This window comes from Strix aluco, chromosome 20 (genome assembly GCF_031877795.1).
Source record: "Strix aluco isolate bStrAlu1 chromosome 20, bStrAlu1.hap1, whole genome shotgun sequence".
Taxonomy (NCBI): Eukaryota; Metazoa; Chordata; class Aves; order Strigiformes; family Strigidae; genus Strix; species Strix aluco.
The window spans coordinates 12,227,172-12,249,904 of NC_133950.1; the positions used below are offsets into that span (position 1 = coordinate 12,227,172).

The following is a 22,733-nucleotide window of genomic DNA, read 5'->3' on the forward strand; positions in this document are numbered from 1 at the left end:
AAGATCTTCCTGTGTTAAAGTGCCAGTAAACGACACGTGTCTCCTTTTCTTCCCTCTTAACTGAAAGCAGACTGTAACGTGTTCTGTGCGGCGTTGGGTTGTGGTTCAGAAAAAACACTGCTCTCCAGAAAAGTGCTTAAACACATGCTGAAGTTGACTGTTTGGCCTTAATGAATCAAAATTAAACACTTTTCTGAGTCAGGGCCCTTGTACACTGGTACACTGAAAACCGCCCCAGATACAGTCTCACTCAAGCAAATATGATGTTGTTAAATGGCTCATACATCAGCCTCATGCATTACATACATTACTGCCTTACGAATTAGCTTGAGTCTTTTCATAACGGCTTTTATCTGTGATACTGGTGTGTGCTTCCAACGGGGCTGGCCTGCACATTACAACCCAATGACATCAACGAGGCCGCCACAGCCAGGTTCAACGCTTTTTGAACAACTGCAACACATGGGAGCAGAGCCATCCCGGTGTGTTAACTGGCCCTGTACCTGCCCACCAGGGCCGAGTGTGATCTGTGCTACACGGGAATGTCCCTCAGGGCCGGATGGGGCCCTGACCAGACCCGCTCCACACCTCACACCAGGCTGCTGCTGCCTTCGATGCCCGCTCCCCACAGAGCCACCCAGAGCAAGGGCTGCAGCTCAGGGGCCTTACCCGTGGCGGAGGAACAGCACGACAGGGAGCTCCGAGCCTCCCCCCCGCGCCGACCGCTGCCACTCAGCCCGGCAAAATGAAAGAGGGCGGGAGAAAGGCCCAAGCGAAGGCGGCGCCTGCCCCTTTAAGGCACCACCCGCGCGCGCCCGAGCGCTGCTTTTTGGCTGCCGGGCCTTGCCGTAGCGCTCCCGGGAGAGAGCGGCATTGTGCAGCCTTTGGCCCGCACCGCGCAGGCGCCGTCCCACATTCCCCCCGCCTGGCGGCCCCGGAGCTGCTGCTGCCGCCGCCGCGTTCCCCCCCCCCCCCCTCCCCCTTTTCCCCTCCCGCGGCCGCGCACCTCCTTCGCCGCGGAGGAGGAGGAGGAGGAGGTGGCGGCACCGCCGCCGCCGGTTCCCCCTTTCCCTCCCCCTTCCCCCGGTAAGTCACCGAGAGGCGCTGGGGCGGGCCGGTTCCCTCCTGTCTCCTCACCGCCGGGCTCCCGCACTGTCGTTGCCCGCGCGCGGCGCCGCCGCCTCCCCTCAGGCAGCGCGCGGAGTCCCCCCCCGCCCTTACCCGCTTTTCCTCGCGGGGGACGCGCGCGCCGAGCCCGGCCTGGCCTCGCGGCTCCCCCCCGCCCTCCTCCGCCTTCCCGCGCGGGGACCCCCCGGGCCGGCGCGCGTGCATGCGGGGCTACCCCCCCCCACCCCCCCCCCTCGAAACTTCGGGGTCCCCACAGGGAACTCCACACACACACACACACCCCTCCCCCTCGCCCAAAGCGTGGCGAGGGCGAGCGGGGCCGTGGCGCCGGTGGCCGCGCTGTGGGTGTGTCGGGGCCGCCTGCCCGGCGGCGGAGGCCGTGGCGGTTTGCAGGGACCCGCCGCCAACCCCCCTCGGGGCGTGGGAGCTGGGGGCTGGCGCCCGCGTCTGTGCGGGGGGATGCTGCGGGGCGGGCGGAGCCGAGCGCTGGCAGCAGGACGCCTGCTCGCCGAAGTTCCCAGATTAGTTCCAGATGAAAAGGATCTGATTTGCGTTAGAAAACTTTAATTTCTTATTGTTGCCACCAGTGATTTATCCACGCTGTGGAGAGGGCTTATTAAAGCAGACAGGCAACTGGTAGCACTTTGCTCTGCACCCTCCCTTCCCCTCCCAAGGAAGAGATGCTTCGAATGCCAGTAGGCGCTGGAAGAGCAAATGCTCTTGCTCCCAAATCTGCTGCCACCCGCAGAAAGAATGGTAGCGGTGATGGGGCATTGCGAGCGTACTTTGAAGACAAATCCTTAACGGCATGAGCTGGAGGTTATTCAGTTACTAAGCTGAAATGTAGCTGAGCTGCAGTGGAGATTTGTTCCCTCTGCAGCATCAGCCCTGATTACCAAATACTGGCACAGCACTTTGTCAGGTTTTGTTACAGAAAGCGAGTCTGGTGGGACTAACACAAGGGTGGCTTTCAGGTGGGTGAAAGTCTCGGGCGGAGGAGGGTATGATTTGGTGCTCAAACCATTTAGGAGGGAAATGTGAGACTGAAATATTTGCATTCCGAGATGAAAGGAATCTGGTAGGCTCTTAAGCTTGGAAACGCCTGTTATTTTTTGTGTTTGTTATGATCTTGTATTCTGTACCTTAATAAATCTGAAAAAAAAAGGCCTTGGACTGTTCCTTCCCCCTTTTGTACAAACTGTTGTATTTACTGTGTACTGAGTACTTCTTAGAAGTGTTTTGGGGAATGATATGAAAACCCTGCCACACCTAAAAGCTATTCTGCTTCATTGCCATTTGGAATGGAGCAGAGTGGAGCAAAACTTTCCAAGAACTGATAAAAGGCCATGGCTTGGGTTCTTGGTCTTGCACATTAGTAGGTGTGAAGGCCTAAAATACTGCTGTGTTGCTAAACATACAGAATATGGGTTTTGTTACTGGATTCTGGCGACCTGTGGTTAGGCTAATCTCATTCTTCTAGCTGCTGAGAATCTTTCTGACAGCTAATGAGAATATTTTGTTTTTCTTCCAGGTTTTCATTTCAGTGCGGTTCTCCTCTCTGTGGCGAGGGCTGCCTTTTGAAGCAGCACATTCATTCTCCCCTTCAAGCACCATAAGTCTCATTTGCCAGCTTCAGAACCATGGCAACAGAAGAAAAGAAGCCAGATGCAGAATCCACCAAAACACAATCTACTCCTTCCTCCTCAACCAATCAGAGCAAGGTGTGTGTGGGGCTCCCAACAATATCCGTGTAAATACACATGGCAACTACCTGCATATTCAACAGGCAAACCAGAATTAGAGAATTGAATTCTCATATAGATTAAGATCTTCTCCAGATCTCTTGCTTCTGCTGTTGTCTTGAGCTGTAAATGTGCTGAGGACTTTATGGGAAAAGTGGATGGAGTGCAGCCTCTTCTGTAGCGCTAGGGTTTTTTGGTTTTGTGGAAGCTCTTGCTAACAAAATACTTCTTGTCACTTGGAGCGTTAGAAAGGCAGGTTGGTTGTATCCTTGGAATGCCTAGAGGTGACTGGAGAATTGGTGAATCTATGATCGTAATTGCAAAGTGGGGAAGCAGTCATTCAGATTCTTTGAAGCCTGCAGATGTTCAAAGGAGGTACTATTGTCTAACCGTGAAGCCTTCACAAAGGGTGAAAAGGGAAAAAAAAAAAAAGGTATTTAAGGGGTACGGAGGAATTGGCCTGTGATTAAATTAATGATAAGGATGAAAACTGCAAACACTTAAAAGCACTACACAGATCAATACCAAGAATCTTATTTTGATCTACCCAGCACTTTATGGTTGGACTGTTGAATTACTCTCACCTGTTTGTTACTGGCTTGCATGAAATTCATACCAAGGATGAGCTGGTGTTATGCATGCAACAGTAAAGCACTGCTGGCCCCAGACAGCAAGGCGGTTTGGTTTGGTTTGTTATTTTTTGAATTTGGAGAGGGTGGGAAAAAATGTAAACGCTGATTCTTTACTATGGTGAACATCCGTGCAGCCCGTTACTGTGTACTGACCCAGTCTGATAGAGAGCTTGTCACCAAGCTACTAAATTTGGAATTTATTCAACTCACTTGTATATATTTTTCTTGCAGCCTGCACCAGTAAAACCAAACTATGCTCTAAAGTTCACGTTAGCGGGACATACAAAGGCAGTCTCATCAGTAAAGTTTAGTCCTAACGGAGAGTGGCTAGCCAGCTCCTGTAAGTATTGCTTTATTTTTATCTCATCTAAAACATGCAAATGTGGGCCTTGGAGAGCTGCCTGTCTTTAGTGTTACCTTCATCAGAAAGAGGAGGGATGTAGTGTCATGGCTTTTCTTGAAAGGAACAATACCAAAGCTGTCAGCCTTTGAGATAATACGCTTTAAGCTTTTTAAGTTCCGTTACTTTGAACACTGGATCTTCTGTGCGTTGCCAAGTTGGAGAGCCCTCACCTGTTCAGCTTTCTTTACTGAGCAAACGGGCAAAAGCAAACCCGGGGTTCTTTTCCTGTGCAAAGGAAACCCTTGTGCTTTTCTGTATCGCTGAAGACATAGCTTAAGCTTTTAAAATAATCTTTGTCTACAGTATCTGCAGGCAAAAGCTTAGCTCTGGGAAATAAGGAAGGTAGCTTTGTGCTACGAGACTGGACTGTAGCGTGTGCTGTGGAGGACTGGCCATATGTTTCTGTCAGTGTGAGAGCCTTTGATTACCCCAGTGAAACGTGCAGAAGGTTATTATAAATAGTATTTTACTACTTGCTCTTTACTACTACTTAAGTGGTAGATCAAGTCCTCTTCTTGTCAGCTTCGGTATTTCCTAAAATTTTTTTGGTAGTCAACATTCCTTGACAAATTTCCTTTGAAAATGCGTGTATATGACCCTCAGTGATCCAGTGAGGATCTGTATATATAGATATATATATTTATATATATATAAAAGGAGAGGGGAATTGAAAAGAACACTACTGAATATGACGGTGAGGGCCACTCAAACATCTTCCAGACATGGGAATGACTTAGGTCTTTGGCTTAACTGCAGTTAGCCTTAACAAGGCCAGTGGAGTGTACCAAATAAAAAATAATTTTCATGTTCGAGTGTTCTCATGAAAGTCTTCCCCCCTCTCCTCTGCCAGATATCAACCTTCTCCTCTGGTGTGTTTTGCAAGTTAACATGGATAATATGTTTGGGTTTTTGCAGGCATTAATTCAGTCCAGCTGGTGGTGTAATTTTTGTTCTTTTTGGGCAAAAGCGTTTCAGCACTCCTCATGGAATGGTACTACTTTTACCACTGGCAATCTAAAACAAAAGTAGAAACCCAAGTTGTCATCAGAGAAACTAAAGCGGCTGGAGACTCTGTGCATTCCAGGCAGTTTATGTAATCTAAGCTGCTGCAGCTTGGCGTGTATGAAGCTGTTCTTTACCAGTTACATATTACCTTATACACTTAGGTCTGCTTGGGGAGGGAGAACTACCCAGTGGTTGCAGAGATGTAGTTAACACATTTCTTTCCACCTGGAAGGTTCAGCTGTATCTGTTAGTGCTGTTAATACCTTAACTGGCACATTCTTTTCCAGCTGCTGACAAACTGATTAAAATTTGGGGAGCATATGATGGCAAGTTTGAAAAAACAATATCTGGCCATAAACTGGTAAGTATGAGGAGATCACGAATTTACTTTTAAAGAATTTTGATTTCTTTTCCTTATCCAGAAATTTCCATTCTTCTTTAGTTTGACTTGTGTAGAAGGTTTGTTCTTCGGTCTTGTTTTGTACCTCTTTGTTTATACAGTCCTGTGCAACAGCCTGGGACTGGAATTGTTGAAGTAACACCAGGTCAGGGTGGAAATATGGGTGAAGTGCAGGCTGATAATGAAGTACCTGCATGCACACTGCCTAGCCATTTTCCTGAGTCCATCCATTTCAGGAGCACCATGGGGCAGTGCCTTCTTGGGTGAAAATCCCTGTAAACTGTGTCCAGTTCCATCTTTCCTTTGTATATGAAGCAGAATGGCTTGCCTTTTAAGGAGATTGAATTTTTCTTGTGGGTTTGCCTACATAAACACAACACTTACTCATTCTGAAAAGTTCTAAAGAAAACACAAACTCCCAAACCCTTCGGTTTTGTTTTCTAAAGTTTCTTACATGCTGAAGTTCTGTAAGCAAAAATGAAGATTCACCAAAAGAAAAACCAGTAGAATCTTGTTCTTCTCCAGCCCTTAGGGACTTAGGCTGTAAAGAGCAAGCCATTTGTCCTCAAGAGAAGCCACTTATTCAGATTAGTTTATATAGCATACTGTTTATGAATTCCAAGAAAGGGTGTTGGTAGCCACAGCGTAAGAGCTGTGTGAACAAGCCATTGATGTTTTTGGAGAGTATATGGCTTAGCCTAAAATGAATAAGTGTCAAAGGAGCTCTTAACCCAGTCAGATTAATGAATTTCCAACTCTCAATGCTGAATTTTCTTTCAAGCTTCAGCTGTGAATATAATATGCAGCCTGTGTTTTCCATTTTCCTGTGTCAGTGAACAAACAGAGCTGAGAAGAGAATTGTTTTCCTTTGTTTTAGGGTATCTCTGATGTTGCTTGGTCATCAGATTCCAACCTTCTTGTCTCTGCCTCTGATGACAAAACTCTCAAAATATGGGATGTAAGCTCGGTAAGGGCAGAAACTATTATTTACCTTCCTTCTCCCCCGCATTGGCATCTTAACTCATGTTCTTCTGAGAGGCAGCCTTGATGTGCTGTGATGGGAGAAGGTAGAGTTTTAAGTACTGGCTCCTCTTTGGGTAATACTCTTTCCTGCTTATAATGAGCTGCTGGTTGAATGGGCTGTGAGGATGAGTGAATTACACTGTCTGTTTTTGGAAAGAGGAGGATGCTTATGGGTACCGTGAGGAGTCTGGTTATCTTCTGAGAGTGCTTAAGCCTTATGGTGGCAATGCAACCACAGGCTTCATTTCTGAAAGCAGCCTCTCAGATGAAACCTTTTTGTAACTTCTTATCATAGCTTCACTTGGTTTTGCTTCTCTCACCCTTCCTTTTCTGCAATTACAATGAGAACTGGATAATTCAGTTGAATTTTGATTAGGTATGTTAAATTGCTTGGTTCTCCTGGGTTGCCCAAAGGGTTTGCAACTTGGCTGCAGTCATTAAAAATGTGGGGTTTTTTCTTTCCTGTTGTTTTGCTGTAGCTGGTCCTCTGCCCATCTAAATCTGGGCTTAGAGACGGTTTCTTTGTGTGCTGCACAGTGATTAACCTTAACGCAGCTTATCTGAATGCATTTATTGTGCTGAAGGATGCTGTATATTTAACTCTGCTGAATCTTATTTCAGGGTAAGTGCTTAAAGACATTGAAAGGGCACAGTAACTACGTTTTCTGCTGCAACTTCAACCCTCAGTCAAACCTCATCGTTTCTGGATCAGTAAGTGATTTTTTTTTTTTTTCTTCCTTTGTGCAAAGCAAGTACTGCACACCCCTATCACCCAACACTAAGGGGACAGACAGGTTCTTTTAGGGATCCTTGGTAGAATGACGATGTCACTAAATCATAGTTACAATTAAAGCTTTTTTTTCTTAACAGGATATTATGATTAGTATAGCACAGAATTTGATTAGAATGGCACAGGATTTCTACGAGCAGAATCAAGGTAGTACAACTTATAGGTAGCGTAATACAGAATTTATGATACAACTTGTAATTTCTAATCATCTAGATTCTAACTTAACTCAAAGTATGACTTCAACCCGGACTCTGCAGATCTTAATACATGGTTTGCTGTATCAGTATAATAATTGTAATCTAGACTCAAAAATCATATAAAATAAAAGAATGAGTCACTCAATCCTTGGAGGAAGCAGACAATAATGGGGGTGTCCCTGGCTACTGAGGGGGTCACAGTCTCACTGTCCATCAGCAGTTCTGGTCCGGGTTCCCCACATAGGGCTTGTAACTGTTTGATTTTGTAGACAGGGCTCCATGTGCTGTTACACTTCCCTGTTCTGGGATGGGACGATCACCACTACTGGGGTTGGCTGGGTGCCTGGGACCTTCAAGGCTGTCGAGGAAGGGAGTAATCGGCCTGGTGCCCAGGAATCTTGAGGCCAGTTGGGAGGAGAAGAAATCTGTTCAGTTTGCTTGTTTCACAGGGCCTTCAGGGCCTCATAAAGAGGGAAAGGGAATGAATATGTGACCCGCTCAGTCACAGAGTTGGCTGCTTGCCTTATAAAATGGCATTAGTTACGCTAGCCATGTTACTGAGGGTCGGGAGCAGGGGTTACCAGTCACAACACCTTACCATTTCCATTCTCTGTCTTCCTCCACAAACAACTTGTAGTCAGATGAACTGCGCAGTGCCACTGCTCTCATTGCTCGGGGACACAGTCAAGCCCTTAACCCATCCTCAACATGCAGGTTTCCTGCGTGGAGAAGAAGAGTTCAGGGAGCTACGTTCCCAGTCTGTTATTTTTGCCCTGTGTGGTGCTTGTGTCCTAGGCTTTCTGATGCAGCTGCAGTGCAGCTGGAGGAAGGCACGTGCATCTAGTCAAGCTATAACACCTCGAGTAGGCATGCCTCGAGTAGGTGCATCATTAAACCACCTTGTGCATTTCTTCAATCTTCAGTTTGACGAAAGCGTGAGGATATGGGATGTGAAAACAGGGAAGTGCCTCAAGACATTGCCTGCTCATTCTGACCCAGTTTCAGCTGTAAGTCCCTTCCAATAAATGAACACACTAACATGCTTATTTTCTTTAGCAGAGCTCCTCTCCTGCCTCTTTGTAGAGAAGTGGGTTTGTGCTCTAACTCTTATTATCAAGCCCTTACACACTGTAGTGGATGGGCTGTGGTGGATTTGCCAATGAGAATGAAATGAACAGTGTTTTCTTTAAGATCAGTGTAGATTTTAGTCCTGGGCGTTAGTGTGGGGAGCAGTGGATAGTGGTGTGCCAGTCGTGCCTGAGTCTAGCAGTCTGATGCTGGGGCATAGATTTGTGTTCACTTGAGGCTCAGAGAACAACCTGTACGTCTGTTGCTTTTGTGTTGTTCCAAGCTATTACTAAAGTCCAGGGCAGGGTAGTTCCATAGTATGCTCTGTTTCAAATCTCATTTAATAGGTGAAAGGATCTTGGAATAAAGCAATATCCATTCAAATGAAGGGAAAACAGAAGGCGTTCAACTCTTTTTTTTTTTTTTTTTTTTTTTTTCAAATGTTTTTGAAATGAAGAAAACTGAAAAAATTTGAGCCTCAGATGTGCCACACCATGGCTGGTTGTAACATGATTGTTCTGCCTTGTGTAGAAGATGTTTCACACTTGCAAATGTACGTTAGCAGTAATTATTCTTTAAAATAACAGTATTTTAAGTTGTAGTTCAAGGCAATAGATTGACCTTAAAACATATATGTGGCTACATACAAGGTTAAATTCCATGCCTTTAAAATAAGGTACTATCCCCAGGTTCAATACTACTATTATTTGAGCAGCTAATGCTGTCTGAACAGAGTATCTGTGTGTTCATCTCTTCTTAGCTTCTGAAGAAACATGTATTCGAGTCCCTGATGCTTGAATAAACAGCTATAGTTAACATCCATCCCTCGTTATAATTACGCCAGACAAACCAGGGGGGAAAGAATCTTGATTTTGCTGGTGTTACCTATCTAAACTTACGCCTGTTGTTTGTGTGTTGTGTGGACTTTCTGCTTCTATCCACGTGAATTTCAGTGTCAATGATGGAAGATAAGTACTTTCAGTAGAGCTTAAAAATTTGATCTTTAAGAACATCAGTAACGTTATTTTTCCCCTTCTGTAATACTGCAGGTGCATTTTAATCGTGATGGGTCCCTGATAGTGTCAAGTAGCTATGATGGACTCTGGTAAGTGGCTATTTCTTGTCTGCAGCACTGTTCAAACCTTTTGCATTTATAAAAAGGCTTGTATTTGTAACGTTAAAATTGAAACAAAACAATAGCAATGATTCTCGTGTATTTTTAATAGTCGAATCTGGGATACAGCATCAGGCCAGTGCTTGAAAACACTGATTGGTAAGTAGGAATATTTCTTGCTTGTGCTCCATTTTTCGCTGTTAAGTTGTGACGCAGATATTCTGCATCACTGCAGTGAACAGTGGCTTCCTTAAGCTCTATTTTACTGTCTTCCTACCATTCTGTTAGTACACTGTCCTCCTGTCTACTGCAATAAGAGGAACTGTCCTCTCACGTGAATGGAAACTTGTTTTAAGCTTTGAATGTTGTACAGTACCACTCAGCTGTGTAGTGCTTGCTGTGCAGCAGTTCAAAACTGCAACCACAAAGTTGGTCTGCTCTTGGATGTTATGGAAACAGGTCATCTGTGACTACACAAGCTGCCTTTTTATCACAAAATGCATGAAGGCTTCTTATGAACATAGCTAATAAAAGCTAACTACCTGTATATATTCACTAGTCCTTCATATTCTTATAAAGCATTATATAGACAAGTTATGGCACTGCACATCAGTGGCATGAATTCTAATATAATGGTTTTTAAAACGTAGAGATACGGTCTTGCTCTGGTAAGTGCTGATGCAAGGAAGGAAAGTTTAGTTACAAAGGGTTATTTAAAATGTTTGTGAGTAAAATCCTTTTCTTAAATTAGTGAAAACAATCACCTTTCCTACAACTTTCCCTTTCCTGAAGTACCAAGGGAGAACAAAACTGAAAGCTTCTTTCAGTGAAGCAATTATTGTCAAAATTATTGACAAATTAACAAATTATTGTCAAAAGAAATCTTCTGTCAATGAGACAATACAACTGCACTGTTTAATACTGCTTTTATTTTCGCTGTAGATGACGATAACCCTCCTGTGTCTTTTGTGAAATTCTCACCAAATGGCAAATACATACTAGCTGCAACTTTGGACAAGTAAGTATTTAAAAAAAGAAAAAAAAAACAGAAAAAAAAAAAAACCCAAAACCAAACCCAAATCCCACAGGCTTTGAAGCATTTGAGTATCAGATAGAACTTTATTTTGCTGCTCTTTAGCTGGATTTAGTTGTGATACTACACAAGTTCAGATATACTGTCAAGCTTGAAAAGCCTGCAAGGTGGTGTGCTTGCTAATGGCACAGGCGGGACTTGGCACTGCTTAGTGACTGCAGCACCCATTCATTCCTTCTTGTACCTTTCAAAACCTCAGCACTTCCTTGCATGAATCATATGATTCTTTTGTAACATCCAGAGTCAGAAAATCTGGCCTATAAAAGACTGCAATATATAAATAACTTTGCGTGTAAGGCATAAAAGCAGTGCATGTGGGCTGATTGTGTTGAGAATGATTCACCTGGAGAATTTCCATGCAGCTATTAGGAAGGGATTAGCTGGTCTGTCGTCTCCATTCAGACGGTAATGATGCTGTTGCTTTCCTGAGACCTTCCTTCCCTAGGCCGTGAGGTTGGTGCCCTCCCTGTCTGAGCATCTTTGTACAAAAGATACCACAGACTGTTGCCTGCCTTTTTCAACTAGTAATAAAAAGCAGAGAAAACCCAGGTTAGGCTCCCCGGGGAGGACAAAGGGGACTATCTCACAAGCTGTGACAGTAGCCTGGCTATCAGTACAGATAGTCTGTGTCTGGATGTACACGGGGCTGGCTTGGTCTGTCAGGCCTAGTTGCAAGAGTCTAGTGCTTGCCTGAAACAAGTGACTTGCTTCACGTCCAGACTGTATTCAGTAGCGTGCTTAGTCACTTGCTCAGCACTGGCTTAGGCTTGAACAGGTTGAGGATGCCTCAGCCCAGTGTTTGCTCCCCTGAAACACCCTGGTGCAGGACTGCAAGTGGAAGAATTAGGGCGGCATGGGCGTGCTTTGGTCTGTATCTACTTTCAGCAGGATTTGATTTTAAACCAGCTGGGGGAAAGGGGGTAGTTTGTAGGGCCATCCCTGATTCTAGTGGGTTTCTCACCCTGATGTCTAATGAAATCTGTATGAGTCTTTTGGATGCATTGGGAGTTGGGGCATGTCTGCCAAACCACCTTATCCTCTGTCACTGTAACCTGTCTGTTATCCTGCCTATCGTTTCCTTAGTTGTCTGGTCATTATTTATAAAGAAACTTGCAGGTATGGGGAAATACTTAAATACACCCTTTTTTATGGTGGAGAATATGAATGGCATGGCAGTAAAATTGATACTTGGGGGTTAACTAATGCTGTGTTCCGAAGCCAGGCTACAGTGATCCACGTAGACTTAAAGAACTTCGGTATGGAGAAACTTTTTCTGCTCTTAGGAAATTGTCGGATGAAAAACGCCCAACAACTAAAATCTTTGCTTTTCTCTTGTTTTCTAGCACTCTTAAACTTTGGGACTACAGCAAAGGAAAGGTAAAAACAATCCTCTCTCGCTGTGTAGACTTAAGTAAGCTTATAGGAAAATCTGGATTTCATATGTGCTTTTTAAACGTGCTTAACATTTTATAAATACTTTAGAAAAAAGTGTTTGTCCTCTCTGATAAAGGGCTACTAACTTTTAGCAGGGCCTGTTGCAATAGGACAAGGGGTAATGGTTTTAAACTAAAGGAGGGTAGATATAGTAGGTATTAGGATGACATTTTTTACAGTGGGGGTGCTGAAACACTGGAACAAGCTGCCCAGAGAGGTGGTAGATGCTTCATCCCTGGAAACATTCAAGGTCAGGTTGGAGGGGGCTCTGAGCAACCTGATGTCATTGAAGACGTCCCTGCTTATTGTGGGGGGGTGGACTAGATGTACTGTACAGCTCCCAACCCAAACTGTTCTACATGACTAAAGATGCCTTTGGGGATTAAAAAAAAAAAAAGATTTGGCTCCTGCATAGCCCTGAGACATTAAGTAAAGCTATATTTCTGCATTTTTCTCTTTATGAACAGTAAATGACTGTTGCTCTCTTTCCCTGTGGCAATGTGACAAATTTAGGGGTTTTTTTCCCCTCCCTCGTCCAAAATTGTTTAGTGTTCTAGAGATGCCCTCTGCATCCTCTAGATAAGCTGGCAGGGTGGGAAACACAGGCAGATATTTTATTTAGTCTCTTCTGCCAAGAGTTTGTCCTTGACTGAGAAAACTACCTCCCAGCTGTACTAATGTCTTGTGGCTCCTCACTTTCAGTGCCTGAAGACATACACAGGACACAAAAATGAGAAGTACTGCATATTTGCAAATTTCTCCGTTACTGGTGGAAAGGTTAGTGTTTATTTAAGATGTTTTTTACACATGTGTGGGTTTTACTGCTTTTCTCTGTAGAAGAAACAGTGGTTTGAGGATGGAAACCTCTTTGGCGGGTGCTGGTTCACAGGTGCTGTAGTGCAGTGGGATAAGAGAGTGTCCTAGGAATGTCCCTCTGAGCACTGCTCTGGGCCTGCTGTCCCATCGCAAGCTCCTGCCTCTGTGTCAGTAGGGAAGGACTTACCTACAGCAGGAGAGTGGCTGCTTGCCTATCAGTTCGCTGTAGCCACCGGCAATTGGCCATCAGATGGTAGGTCGGTGTGACAGAACGCATCAACAGAGATTAAGTCTTAACACAGAACCACCTGAGCACTTTTTATCTGTTAGTTTTCCTCCTCTGGCATACGCTGGATGGAACAAAGCTTTGCACTGCCTGTATGCACTGAATAGAGGCTGAGAGAGAGTGAGCCGCATCAAGCAGCCCTGTAGTGTTGGAAGTTCCCTTTCATACGATGACAATGAAATGTTTGCTGAATAGTAGCAGTTAGATATAGATGTGGAGAAAGATTGACTCTTTTTTCTTTTTTTTTCTCTGCCCCTCCAGTGGATCGTGTCTGGTTCAGAAGACAACCTGGTTTATATTTGGAACCTTCAGACAAAAGAGATTGTACAGAAATTACAAGGACACACAGGTGTGGAAGAGGACTTTGTTTTTATTGATGCAATATCCCTCACATCATCTTGTAATGAGGGCTTCGCTTGAGTATTTTCTCTCTGATGTTTAGTTTTGACTGTCAGACCTATAAATTCTTGACTGGCTGAAGCTTAATTGAACCCTAGGAGTTCGCTCCTTTTTATGAAGGGTTTTTTATGGGCATTGCAAGTGTTTATTCTTTCACGGTGAGAACTTTGACATCAGCTTACAAAAGAGATTTCCTTGAGTTCAGAACTGGTCGAGATACTTAAGTGACTCATAACATTAGTGACTTTGAGTTGCCTATTAACACCTTCCAAAGCTGCAGCTCTTGAAGGGATAGGGACTGATGTAGTCCTGCTGTTTGTAAAAGGCTGTACGGATGCCTGTTCTTGAAGGCAGAGTTGAGCACGTGTTGAGATGTCACCTGATGGATACTTCAGCCTGAGTCTTGTAAGAGCAGGACTAGAAGGAACTGTGCTGTGAATCTAGGCACACTTATTCCTTTGCAGGACCATTGACTTGGACTGTAAGTGGCAGCAGGTTTTCATCTTCAGGCTAGGGCAAGGTTCTGAAGATGAAGTGCTATCTAAGCATTGAATAGGATGTTGGAAATACCTTACATGGAAAGAAAAAACTGAACTGGGTTTTAATTATCTGTCTGACATAATATGCCACAGGTTTTGCCTGTGAAGTAAGCAAGAACTGGAATCTAGAGAGTTCTCACGTTTTGAAACCTGTCAAGCACTTTCCATCTACTACTCTCAATTTTTTTTTGCTAGTATTTCCTCTCACAGAGAAGCAGTAGTTGGAAAATATTTATGAATAATGCGTTTGTAATTCTGCTACAAAGAAATAGTACCTTGGCTATGCTGTTCTAAAATGCAGTAGCAATACACATTCATTTTCAGAAATGCCTGCTATGAACCAGATTTCATTGCTGTAAATAATGATATTTGTATATCTTTTCTTTTTGCTTAGATGTTGTAATCTCAACAGCTTGTCACCCAACAGAAAACATCATTGCATCAGCGGCACTAGAAAATGACAAAACAATTAAACTGTGGAAGAGTGACTGTTAAACGTTCCAGTATCACTTTAGAGACTGTCAGGAAAAAATGTTTTTAAAAAAATATTAAAAAACCACATGAGAATAATAAATCCAGTTTGGCAGGAAACCTGAAGAATATTTGATAAAGTGGTTTCTGTTAGTCTTGGCCCAAAGAAAACGTCTTAGCTCTTTGCTAGAACCGGGCAACGTGGTGGAAAAAAAAAAAAAAGATGCAGTGTCTCCTTTTCTTGCCTAATCTTTTGGCAGACAAATGGATCATTCTGACATCGTGTTAGAAGTGTCAGCCTTGTATTGGACACCCCAAAGATACTGTACTTTATGGTGGCATTACTTTTGGGCACTGTTGCTGCTTAAGGAAGAGCTGCCAGTCTACTTTGTAACAGTAAGTGAAGTCACAAGCCTAGAGATGTGTGGAATTTTTTTTAAATGTCGAATTTTTTATTTTTTTTTTTCCAGAATGTAGCTTCTAGTCTCTTGGGAAGTTTCTGTATTGTTTTAAATAGGAGTACTGCATCTTTAAGGGTGCTTCATTTTAAACACTCAGCTCAAACTTTGTGACCAAATAAAACCATGCAGTTCCAGATTTCCCTTTTCCTGCCCCTGACTTGACTCCTGTGGTGAAATCTCCTCTTACCTTCTGTATAGTTGCTTACCTCTTGTTACGTGTGTTTAATAGATGCTGTTCTAGAGCAAAGTTACAGTTCTTCTGTTAACCATTAAAATGAATCCTGCTTGTAGTTGTTCTCGGCATATTTTAATTTTTTTCTCTTCTGGTTATAAAGCAAGCTCACAGAACACTGTAAAGTTATTTCAATGTAAAGAGAAAAAAACCCCAGACTTTTGTATCTTGAAAATCCATCGTATGAAGCTGTATTGATAATGGCATGACTCTGTATCTATTTCAGCATTGGTATTTCTTTCCCTTTTTGTCATACCCATGTGGTATTTACACATCAAAAAAAAATACCATATGCCATAATAAAAAGGTGGGATTTTATGTGTATGCTTGTGGTTAAGAGTGTACTAATGTGAAGTATCTGTGTCCAAAGACGCCTCCCTTAAAAACACCTTTAGAAACCAGTATTTCTGTAGCAGCTCCCTTGAGTGAGGAGGGGAGGAGGAGCAGTGTGGTGCTTTATATCTGTTGTGGAGAAAGAAAAGAGGGGCATAACTCAAGCCAAAATTTGTTTAAAGAAAGTGAGAGCACTGAACTTGTCCTCAGCAGGGACAGCATCGGTACAAACCCTGCCCGAGACCTTCAGCTAAGGGACAGGCCCAGGAGTTTGCTTGTACTGGTTAAGAGTTGTGTGGAGGCACAAATTTATTGCACCCAAAGGGTTCTGCTGTAAAGTTTTGTTCCTGATGAAGCAAAAATCCTTTTTTTTTTTTTTGGTATCAACCTTCTGTGCTTCATAATAACTGAAAATCAGTTACAGTACAAACCTCTCCTCTAGTGGCTGCTTGGAGACTGCCTTGCTTTACCCTTAGTGAAGCCGACAGCTGCAAGACATGAGGTATAACTTTTCTTTTTAAAATATAGAGTTCATGTTGAGCTGGTGCTAAAATGGCTATTAATAATATCACTGTCTTTTGAGATTTTTTCATTACCCCCAGGAAAGGACACTGTGTCTCTGGACTTAGTGAGCGTCACTGCTGAAATAATCAATTTCTTAGCTTCATGATTTTTTTTTTTTTCTCAGTCTTTCTCACAGGCCAATGAAACATTTCAATTGCAAGATGTGGCCGTGCTGCTTCACCAGTGTGGAGAAGCTGGTATATTACCCCAGAAAAGCATTTTTACATAGATTCAAAATGTTTTGTGGCATAGTACTTCCCATGTAACCGTGTGTGTGTGAGTGGCTTTGCTTGCCCGGCTGTGCTATGGCTTTTCCTGCCCTCTGAGCCCGAGAGCTGTGGAGAAGGGAGATGGTTCCCAGCTATCCAGAGGAAATCTCTTGAACAGGGATATTTTCTCCCAGACTGAAGAGCCCTGATGTGAAGGGCTGTCCTTTGTAAACACTGTAAGTCCCTCGTATCCAACCTGGGAATCAGCATGAGCTCTACTTAGCTGTAATTATATCCAGCCTGGCGTGTCAGAGGTGGTTTGACGGCCAGGATTAGCTGATCTCCTAGAGCGCAGTACTGAAAACACGGCTTGTGCGAGGGCCAGAGATGCAGCTTTGCTGGTGCTGGGTGCAGGCTGGTGGGGGCTGGAGCCTGTTGTAACCTGCTGAGGGGCAGTGAGCTGTCCCCGGGGACTGGGCGCTCTTGGGCTGAGGGAAAAGGAGAATTTGGGTAAAGAAAGAAAACGGAGGAAGATGGTTCTTTACCCGAAAAAACATGGTTAGATGCCACGAAGTAGGTGGCAGTGCCTTAACCGTATGCGTGTTGTACAGGCCACTGGGGCCTCTTCCATCCTTATCAAGGGGAGTGCTAACCTTCTCTCCTTTCATACAACACGCTGCTGCGTGGCGCACTCGCTGCTACTTAAGCCTCCATCAAACCGCTTCTTTTAGGACCGAGTGAGAGACATTCGTCTTTTCTTCCTTCTCCATTTGACACCTCTTTCTGATACCCACAGGTCAGGTTACCCTAGTTCCACGTACGAGTACATAAGAACCCCGAAAACCCCGTTAAAGTAGCAGAGACGGGTGCTTTTTGCAGGGCACTTAATATATTCATCGCCTTCAGCCAATCAGAGCGCAGACCGTGATCCTCTGCGACTGCTCACCGCCCTGACGGACGGGCGCGCACCCAATCAGCGCGCGCGATTACCGGGGGGGGGGCGGGCGGGGCACTTCTGCTTTCGCCTCGTTAATGGCGGAACTGAGGTGCTGGGTTCGAGTCCCGGCTCGGGCGGATGCGGAGCGGAGCCCGGGGGTGTCAGGGGGGTGTGTGGGAGGGGTAGGGGGGTTCCCCGAGCTCTGCCTCCCGTAGGGCTGAGCTCTAAAGCAGGATTTGTGGGCGAACCCGTCTAATCTGCGCAGGGTTTAGCCGTCTTGCTGGGTATCCCGAAGGTTTAAATGGGAACACGAGTGTACCGGGGGATTTGCTAATCCAATTTTTCGCAGTCAGGGGAGGACGGCCGCTTCCTAACGTGTTCCCGGTGCCCCTGGGCTGAAAAATCTCTCTGAATTGCATCAGGGCTTATGACAAGTTAAAAGAAACGTACACTGTCTCCAGATGTGGAAGCGGTCGCAGAGGTGGGGGTTTTTTCCCTCCTCTTCTAAAGGCCTTTGCCTTCTGCATCCCAAGGGTTTTATTTGGTTTTATTAAAACCAAAGCAAATGTCTGGTTAAATCAGCACCAGCAGCACCTCAGGCTGCCTGCGGGAGCTGGTTCGGGGCCGGGGTGACGTTCCCCCCGACGTTACCCACCCCGACATCCTACTGCTGGTCCCACTGACGCCAGGTGTAGAGCACCGTGCTGTCCCTCGGCCCCACCGGCTCTTCCCGGGGTTTCCCGCCCGATTCCACGCGGGAAGGACCAGCCGGTGCCTGGCGGAGGAGCCACTTGGCCGGATGAGGCCGCGGAGCCAGATGTTGCGCCCAGAGGTGCGCGTGGCCCCTGGACCCACCAGCTGCGCGGAGCTGCTCATCACCACGGCAGAGCCCTGGCTGCCCCTTCCAGACACCAATGAGTTTATTAAAGGATTAAAAGTTAGTTTCCCCTCCTTAGTGAATGCTCTGATTTATGCATGTGTTTATAGCAACCCCATTTCCTCTGTTTCATCCCTTCTCCCCAAGGCTTTCAGGCTTTGCTGAGCTAGACATTTGTTATAATCACATTGTTTTGAGGCAAGCGAGACACCGAGGGTGGTTTAAATGATTTGAATAAATAAGCTGTGTTACTTAGGCACTTCTCCCAGGTGCTAATTGCCCCTCCTGAGCTGTAGATGCCCGTACTTGGACAAGTTTGTGCTGTCTCTCAGTGAAATATTAACAAGCGTGCTTGCTCGTGAAGGTGCTGTGTGGAGACCAGGTCCAAGCCCCTGCCTGGCTGGGAGCTGTGTCTGGCAGAGGAGGTGCCCGCAGTCTGTCCGGTGGGCTGGGGTGCCCAGGGCAGGGGATTTCAGGTGCTGCTAGCAGGCCGTTGCTGGATGGGCTACATAAGCAGCTTATTTTGTAATTTTAAGTTTTCAATCCCATGCATTCCGTCGTGCTCTCTTATTAGTAAGCATTAGCTCTCTAAGTCCCATTAACTCTACTGAGAGCTGGGGGTTGGCTTGTGGGGACAGCAGTGACGGAGCCAACAAGGGCCTGAGGGCCTGATCCTGCAGCTGGTGATGTCCGTGATGCCCTGTGGGGCTGGTCCTGGCCCCGCAGGATCAGAGCCATCATGGCTCAGTGCTTTCCTCTGCTGCGCCCCTGGCCCCCTTCCCAAACCCCCCCAGCTGAGCTCCCTCCAGAGCTGATGCAAACCCCGGGGCTGACCCCGTTTGGCCTCTTGCTGCTTTATTAAGGCAACTATTTTCTTGTATGTAAATGCATATGTTACATTCAAACCCACTTCTGTCTCTGTCAGGTTTTCCCTTTAACCCCGTGGCCATCCCCAGGGCCGTACTTTGTCAGAGAATCTGGAGCCTTGGGTTTAAAATTAGTTGACTGCTTCTCTTTAATAAAATTATCCCTGCCCTCTTTAAATAGCACAATATGTCACAGAAAGCCGGTGGGTCCATTTGTGAAGATGAGGTAGCTCAGAGAGGAAAAAGAGAAGGGAAAAAAAAAAAGTAAAAACGCATCTCCCCAAACCCCTTCTGTGTAATCCAACTGAATTAGAGGATTTTGAAGTGGATTTAAAACTAAATCTTGATTAGGGAGAATTTCTCTCCAAGAGCTGCTGCATGGTAGTATTAATGGGAAGTGATTGTGGACAGAGGAAATAGGACAGAAATAACCGAGGGTAGCGCACACGCACTCACGTCTGTGCATGAACTGAAAGAATCGGAGAATTTCTCGAGAGGAAAAGGAAGAAATTAAGCATCGACATAACAAGACTGGGTGCCACCAGGCTGGCTGGAGAAGCGGGGAGTGGCCAGACCTCTGTTGCACCCTTTATTCTGGTGGAGGGTTTTACAGGTGAAAAGCAAGCGGCGTGCACGGCTGGGGGGAAGAGCCAGGAGGAGAGGCGGTGGCTGCCCACTGCCCCAGACACCGGTGTTCGTCCTCCGAGCTCCGGGTGAGCTCCGGGAGCCGACCCCATGCTCTCAGGACACATGCCTGGAGCTGCCCATGGGATCCTCTCTCTGATAACCGTGGTGTTCGTCCTCCCAGGGGGTAAGTCTGCGGAGTGCCCGGGGTGTGGAGTGTGCCCGTGCTTTGGAGTTATGGTCGTTCACATCCTTCCCAAACCTGGGTTGTTAAGGTGTGATTTATCCTCGGGATGAATTTGGGGGCATTCCCCAAGTGATGTAGCTGTGTGTTGCCGTGTGTTGATGGTTTTTAGGAAGAGCTAATGTCATCACGTTTTGTACAAAACAAAGGCATGTGTGTGGGCCAGGAGCCAGGATGCCCTGGGTTCCCCTTCCCCGGTGTCGCTGGGGCAGGGACTCCCCTGGCTGTGCCTGGCTATGCAAGGGTGCTCACCCACCTCCTGAAAACCCCGTGGGAGCAGAATCACACAATCATCTAGGTTGGAAAAAGACCTTGAAGATCATCTAGTAAGACGAGGCCAGGCTTGGGAAGGGCTTGGGGTCAGCATTCAGGGACAGGGAAAGGTAACGGCACCACTAAGTGCAACCTGATTTTTGTTGCTGTGATTAACCAACACAGAGATCAGGTACTGTGTTTGCCTTAACCTCTATGGATGATGTAAAGGAATATCCTTTGAAGGCTTTTTTTTTTTTTTTTGAAGAACCTTGAGAAATGACTTAATTCCCATTCCAGTCTCAGGCAAACAATTCTCAGACAGAGCCGCTCAGCCTGCAGGGAAGGACTGAGCTGCCACCAGTACAAGTGTGTGAAGCTCTGGGGACACTCAGCAGCGCCGCTGTCCCGGGGTCACAAGCACGTTGCCTCGCAGTTGCTCTGAACGAGGATTGCCATTCTGTTTCTGAGTTCTTTTCCCTCCCTGATAAACCCTGCGATAAAAGCAGGACAGCTTTCAGGGAGAAAACCAAACCATGCCGATGAAACCATCCCTCCAACACAGGCGCAGCTGAAACTGGGGGAATTTGGTGAAACAGGCAAAAGCTGTTTCGGAGAGCGACCCAGCCCTGGCTCGGTGCTGTCTGTGGTTGGGAGGTTTCACCTACTCTTCACAAACCCTGTTTCAAAGCTCTCTTGTTCCCACTATTCGAGCCCAGCGCAAATCTCCGGCTAATCTCTGATTTTGCACTGACCTCTAGTGGGAAACACTTTTATATTTTTTAGGCCCACTGGGTAAACAAGCGGCAAACAGCTTCGGGCTCTGGCTCAGTGCTTAATGCGACTTGGCGAGGCAGAGAGCGCTGCAAAGCCGTCGTTAGAGAGCAGCTAGGAAGGAGTTGAAGTATTTTTCCCCTGGAAAAATCCAATTTTGTTTCATATGGTTCTTGTTTAGTGTCCGGACTCCAATGTTATGGCTGTAACATCATCGTTGGCACCAAAAATGTGGACACGGGGTGCTCTAACCCAGAGGTGATCACCTGCTCCCACTCCCACCAGGGCTTCAAACACCGGTTCTGCATTAAGACCGAGAGCGGTGAGTCTCCCCGGGGCGGGGGGCCGGGGTCGCCTGATCGAGCCGGTGATGCTCGCACCCCAAAGCAAACTTCGCAGCCTTCAAACGGGGCCTGGCCCTGGTGTCAGGCTGGCAGAGCATCACCCTCCACCCTGGCTGTCCCCGCTGTCCCCCTGTCCCTGACATCCCACGCTCTGCTTGCCTTGCAGTGGTCCTGGGCATCCTGCTGACGAGCGGCTGTGCCACCTCCCGTCACTGCCAGCAGCAGGAGCTGCCGGGGGTCCGCATCCACTGCTGCGACACAGACCTCTGCAATGGCTCCCCCAGAGCCCCCCGGCCGCCCCTCGGCCTTGCTGGCGGCTGCCTCTTGCTGCCCTGCGTCCTTGCTGCCCTGCTCCTCTCCTGAACCCCCCCAGGGCTGGGGACGGGGGCTGTGGGACCCTTGTGGAGGGGGCTGGGAGCAGGGATACCCCCATCCCTGCTCTTACAGGTGGGCAGGACGCCCTCCTCTCCCCTCTGCTCAATAAAAGGTGCTGGATGCTTTGCCCTGGAAAGGTTTTGGTGATGCCCCGGCAGCAGTGCTGCATCCTGGCGAGGATGGGGGACATTTCTCCAGGCTTGGGGGGGCTGGAGGCACCCGAGCCAGCCTGGAGCAGGGGGAGCGCAGGGCCAGGGGTACCCACGGCCACCCGTGGGGCTGCCCACGTCCCTGCGGGGCGTTGGGAGGGCGGCCGAGCCCGGCTCTTCCCACGAGAGGGCATCCTCGACCCACCCAGGTGGGCTTTGGGGTGCAGGGATGGAGAACCCACACAGGGCAACATCTCCAGCGGGGTCCCATGGGATGGGTGGGCGATGGGGTGGGGAACAGGGTGCCCGCGTGAAAGGAATGTTTTTTTCAAGACGTTATCCCAACTGAAGAAGCCAAACGGGAGCTTTAACAGAAAAAACCTCATCCCATGTGGATCAGAGCCTAAGTGGCTTGTTCAAGGTCATCGCGGGGGTGTGTGGTGGAGCTGGGAATTAAATGTGTATGTCTCAAGAGTCAGCCTTGTGCTTTTATCACCAGGGAAACAGCATAAACCTCACTGGTGAGAAATGAATGAAATATTTTTATTCTAATTTTTTTTTTCCTTAGATAAGAAAAATAATGCAAAAGACCTTTTCCATGCAAAACATCAGCTTTTGATGACATTTATCAGATGTGTGTCAGAAAACAAGTCAAAACTCTACTAAAAATATTATCTGAGGCACCTTTCCAGCAGAAGCACCTTGGGGCTGATACAAAGCATGTTCAGATTCTGAAGATTCAAAATAAAAGGAAATCAGAAAACAAGTGCTGTACAAATGACAAGAACAGCAACACTAACCAATTCCCCCTCTTTCCCCTTAAAATGTTGCTTATGATTTTCAGGGGAGCGAGCAACATTTCCTTGGCAGCTGGAGTTATTCTTGCTACCAGTTATTTATCTGCCTGGATAAGTGTTGGGCTGAGCTTTTGCAACAAAACCTCCACAGCAAC

At 46.5% G+C, this 22,733-nt stretch overlaps 2 protein-coding genes and 1 non-coding gene across 3 annotated transcripts; 2 read left to right on the top strand and 1 right to left on the bottom strand.

Annotated features, from left to right (window-relative positions):
* The first annotated feature begins 941 nt into the window (after positions 1-941).
* Positions 942-15,557, top strand: WDR5 (WD repeat domain 5). The gene is made up of 14 exons (XM_074846254.1): positions 942-1,086; positions 2,660-2,849; positions 3,734-3,842; positions 5,198-5,271; positions 6,188-6,277; positions 6,955-7,044; positions 8,244-8,327; positions 9,438-9,493; positions 9,615-9,661; positions 10,445-10,520; positions 11,939-11,972; positions 12,732-12,806; positions 13,393-13,480; positions 14,464-15,557. The coding sequence occupies exons 2-14, from the start codon at positions 2,769-2,771 to the stop codon at positions 14,562-14,564; spliced, it is 1,005 nt and encodes a 334-aa protein (XP_074702355.1). The 5' UTR covers positions 942-1,086; positions 2,660-2,768; the 3' UTR covers positions 14,565-15,557.
* A 1,329-nt stretch (positions 15,558-16,886) lies between these two features.
* On the bottom strand, positions 16,887-17,014 carry LOC141932743 (U6atac minor spliceosomal RNA). Its single transcript, XR_012625906.1, has one exon. It is a non-coding gene; the product is annotated as a U6atac minor spliceosomal RNA (small nuclear RNA).
* Positions 17,015-19,036: 2,022 nt separating this feature from the next.
* Positions 19,037-21,770, top strand: LOC141932632 (ly6/PLAUR domain-containing protein 1-like). The gene is made up of 3 exons (XM_074846475.1): positions 19,037-19,830; positions 21,095-21,235; positions 21,424-21,770. The coding sequence occupies exons 1-3, from the start codon at positions 19,755-19,757 to the stop codon at positions 21,618-21,620; spliced, it is 414 nt and encodes a 137-aa protein (XP_074702576.1). The 5' UTR covers positions 19,037-19,754; the 3' UTR covers positions 21,621-21,770.
* Positions 21,771-22,733: the final 963 nt, after the last annotated feature.

Excerpts from the sequence above, each read along its gene's own strand:
- WDR5 (XM_074846254.1), top strand. The coding sequence starts at position 2,769 with ATGGCAACAGAAGAAAAGAAGCCAGATGCAGAATCCACCAAAACACAA. Across the intron at positions 2,850-3,733 it reads CCTCAACCAATCAGAGCAAG|CCTGCACCAGTAAAACCAAA; the intron begins GTGTGTGTGGGG and ends TTTTTCTTGCAG. Across the intron at positions 8,328-9,437 it reads ATTCTGACCCAGTTTCAGCT|GTGCATTTTAATCGTGATGG; the intron begins GTAAGTCCCTTC and ends GTAATACTGCAG.
- LOC141932632 (XM_074846475.1), top strand. The coding sequence starts at position 19,755 with ATGCTCTCAGGACACATGCCTGGAGCTGCCCATGGGATCCTCTCTCTG. Across the intron at positions 19,831-21,094 it reads GGTGTTCGTCCTCCCAGGGG|TGTCCGGACTCCAATGTTAT; the intron begins GTAAGTCTGCGG and ends GTTCTTGTTTAG. Across the intron at positions 21,236-21,423 it reads CTGCATTAAGACCGAGAGCG|TGGTCCTGGGCATCCTGCTG; the intron begins GTGAGTCTCCCC and ends CTTGCCTTGCAG.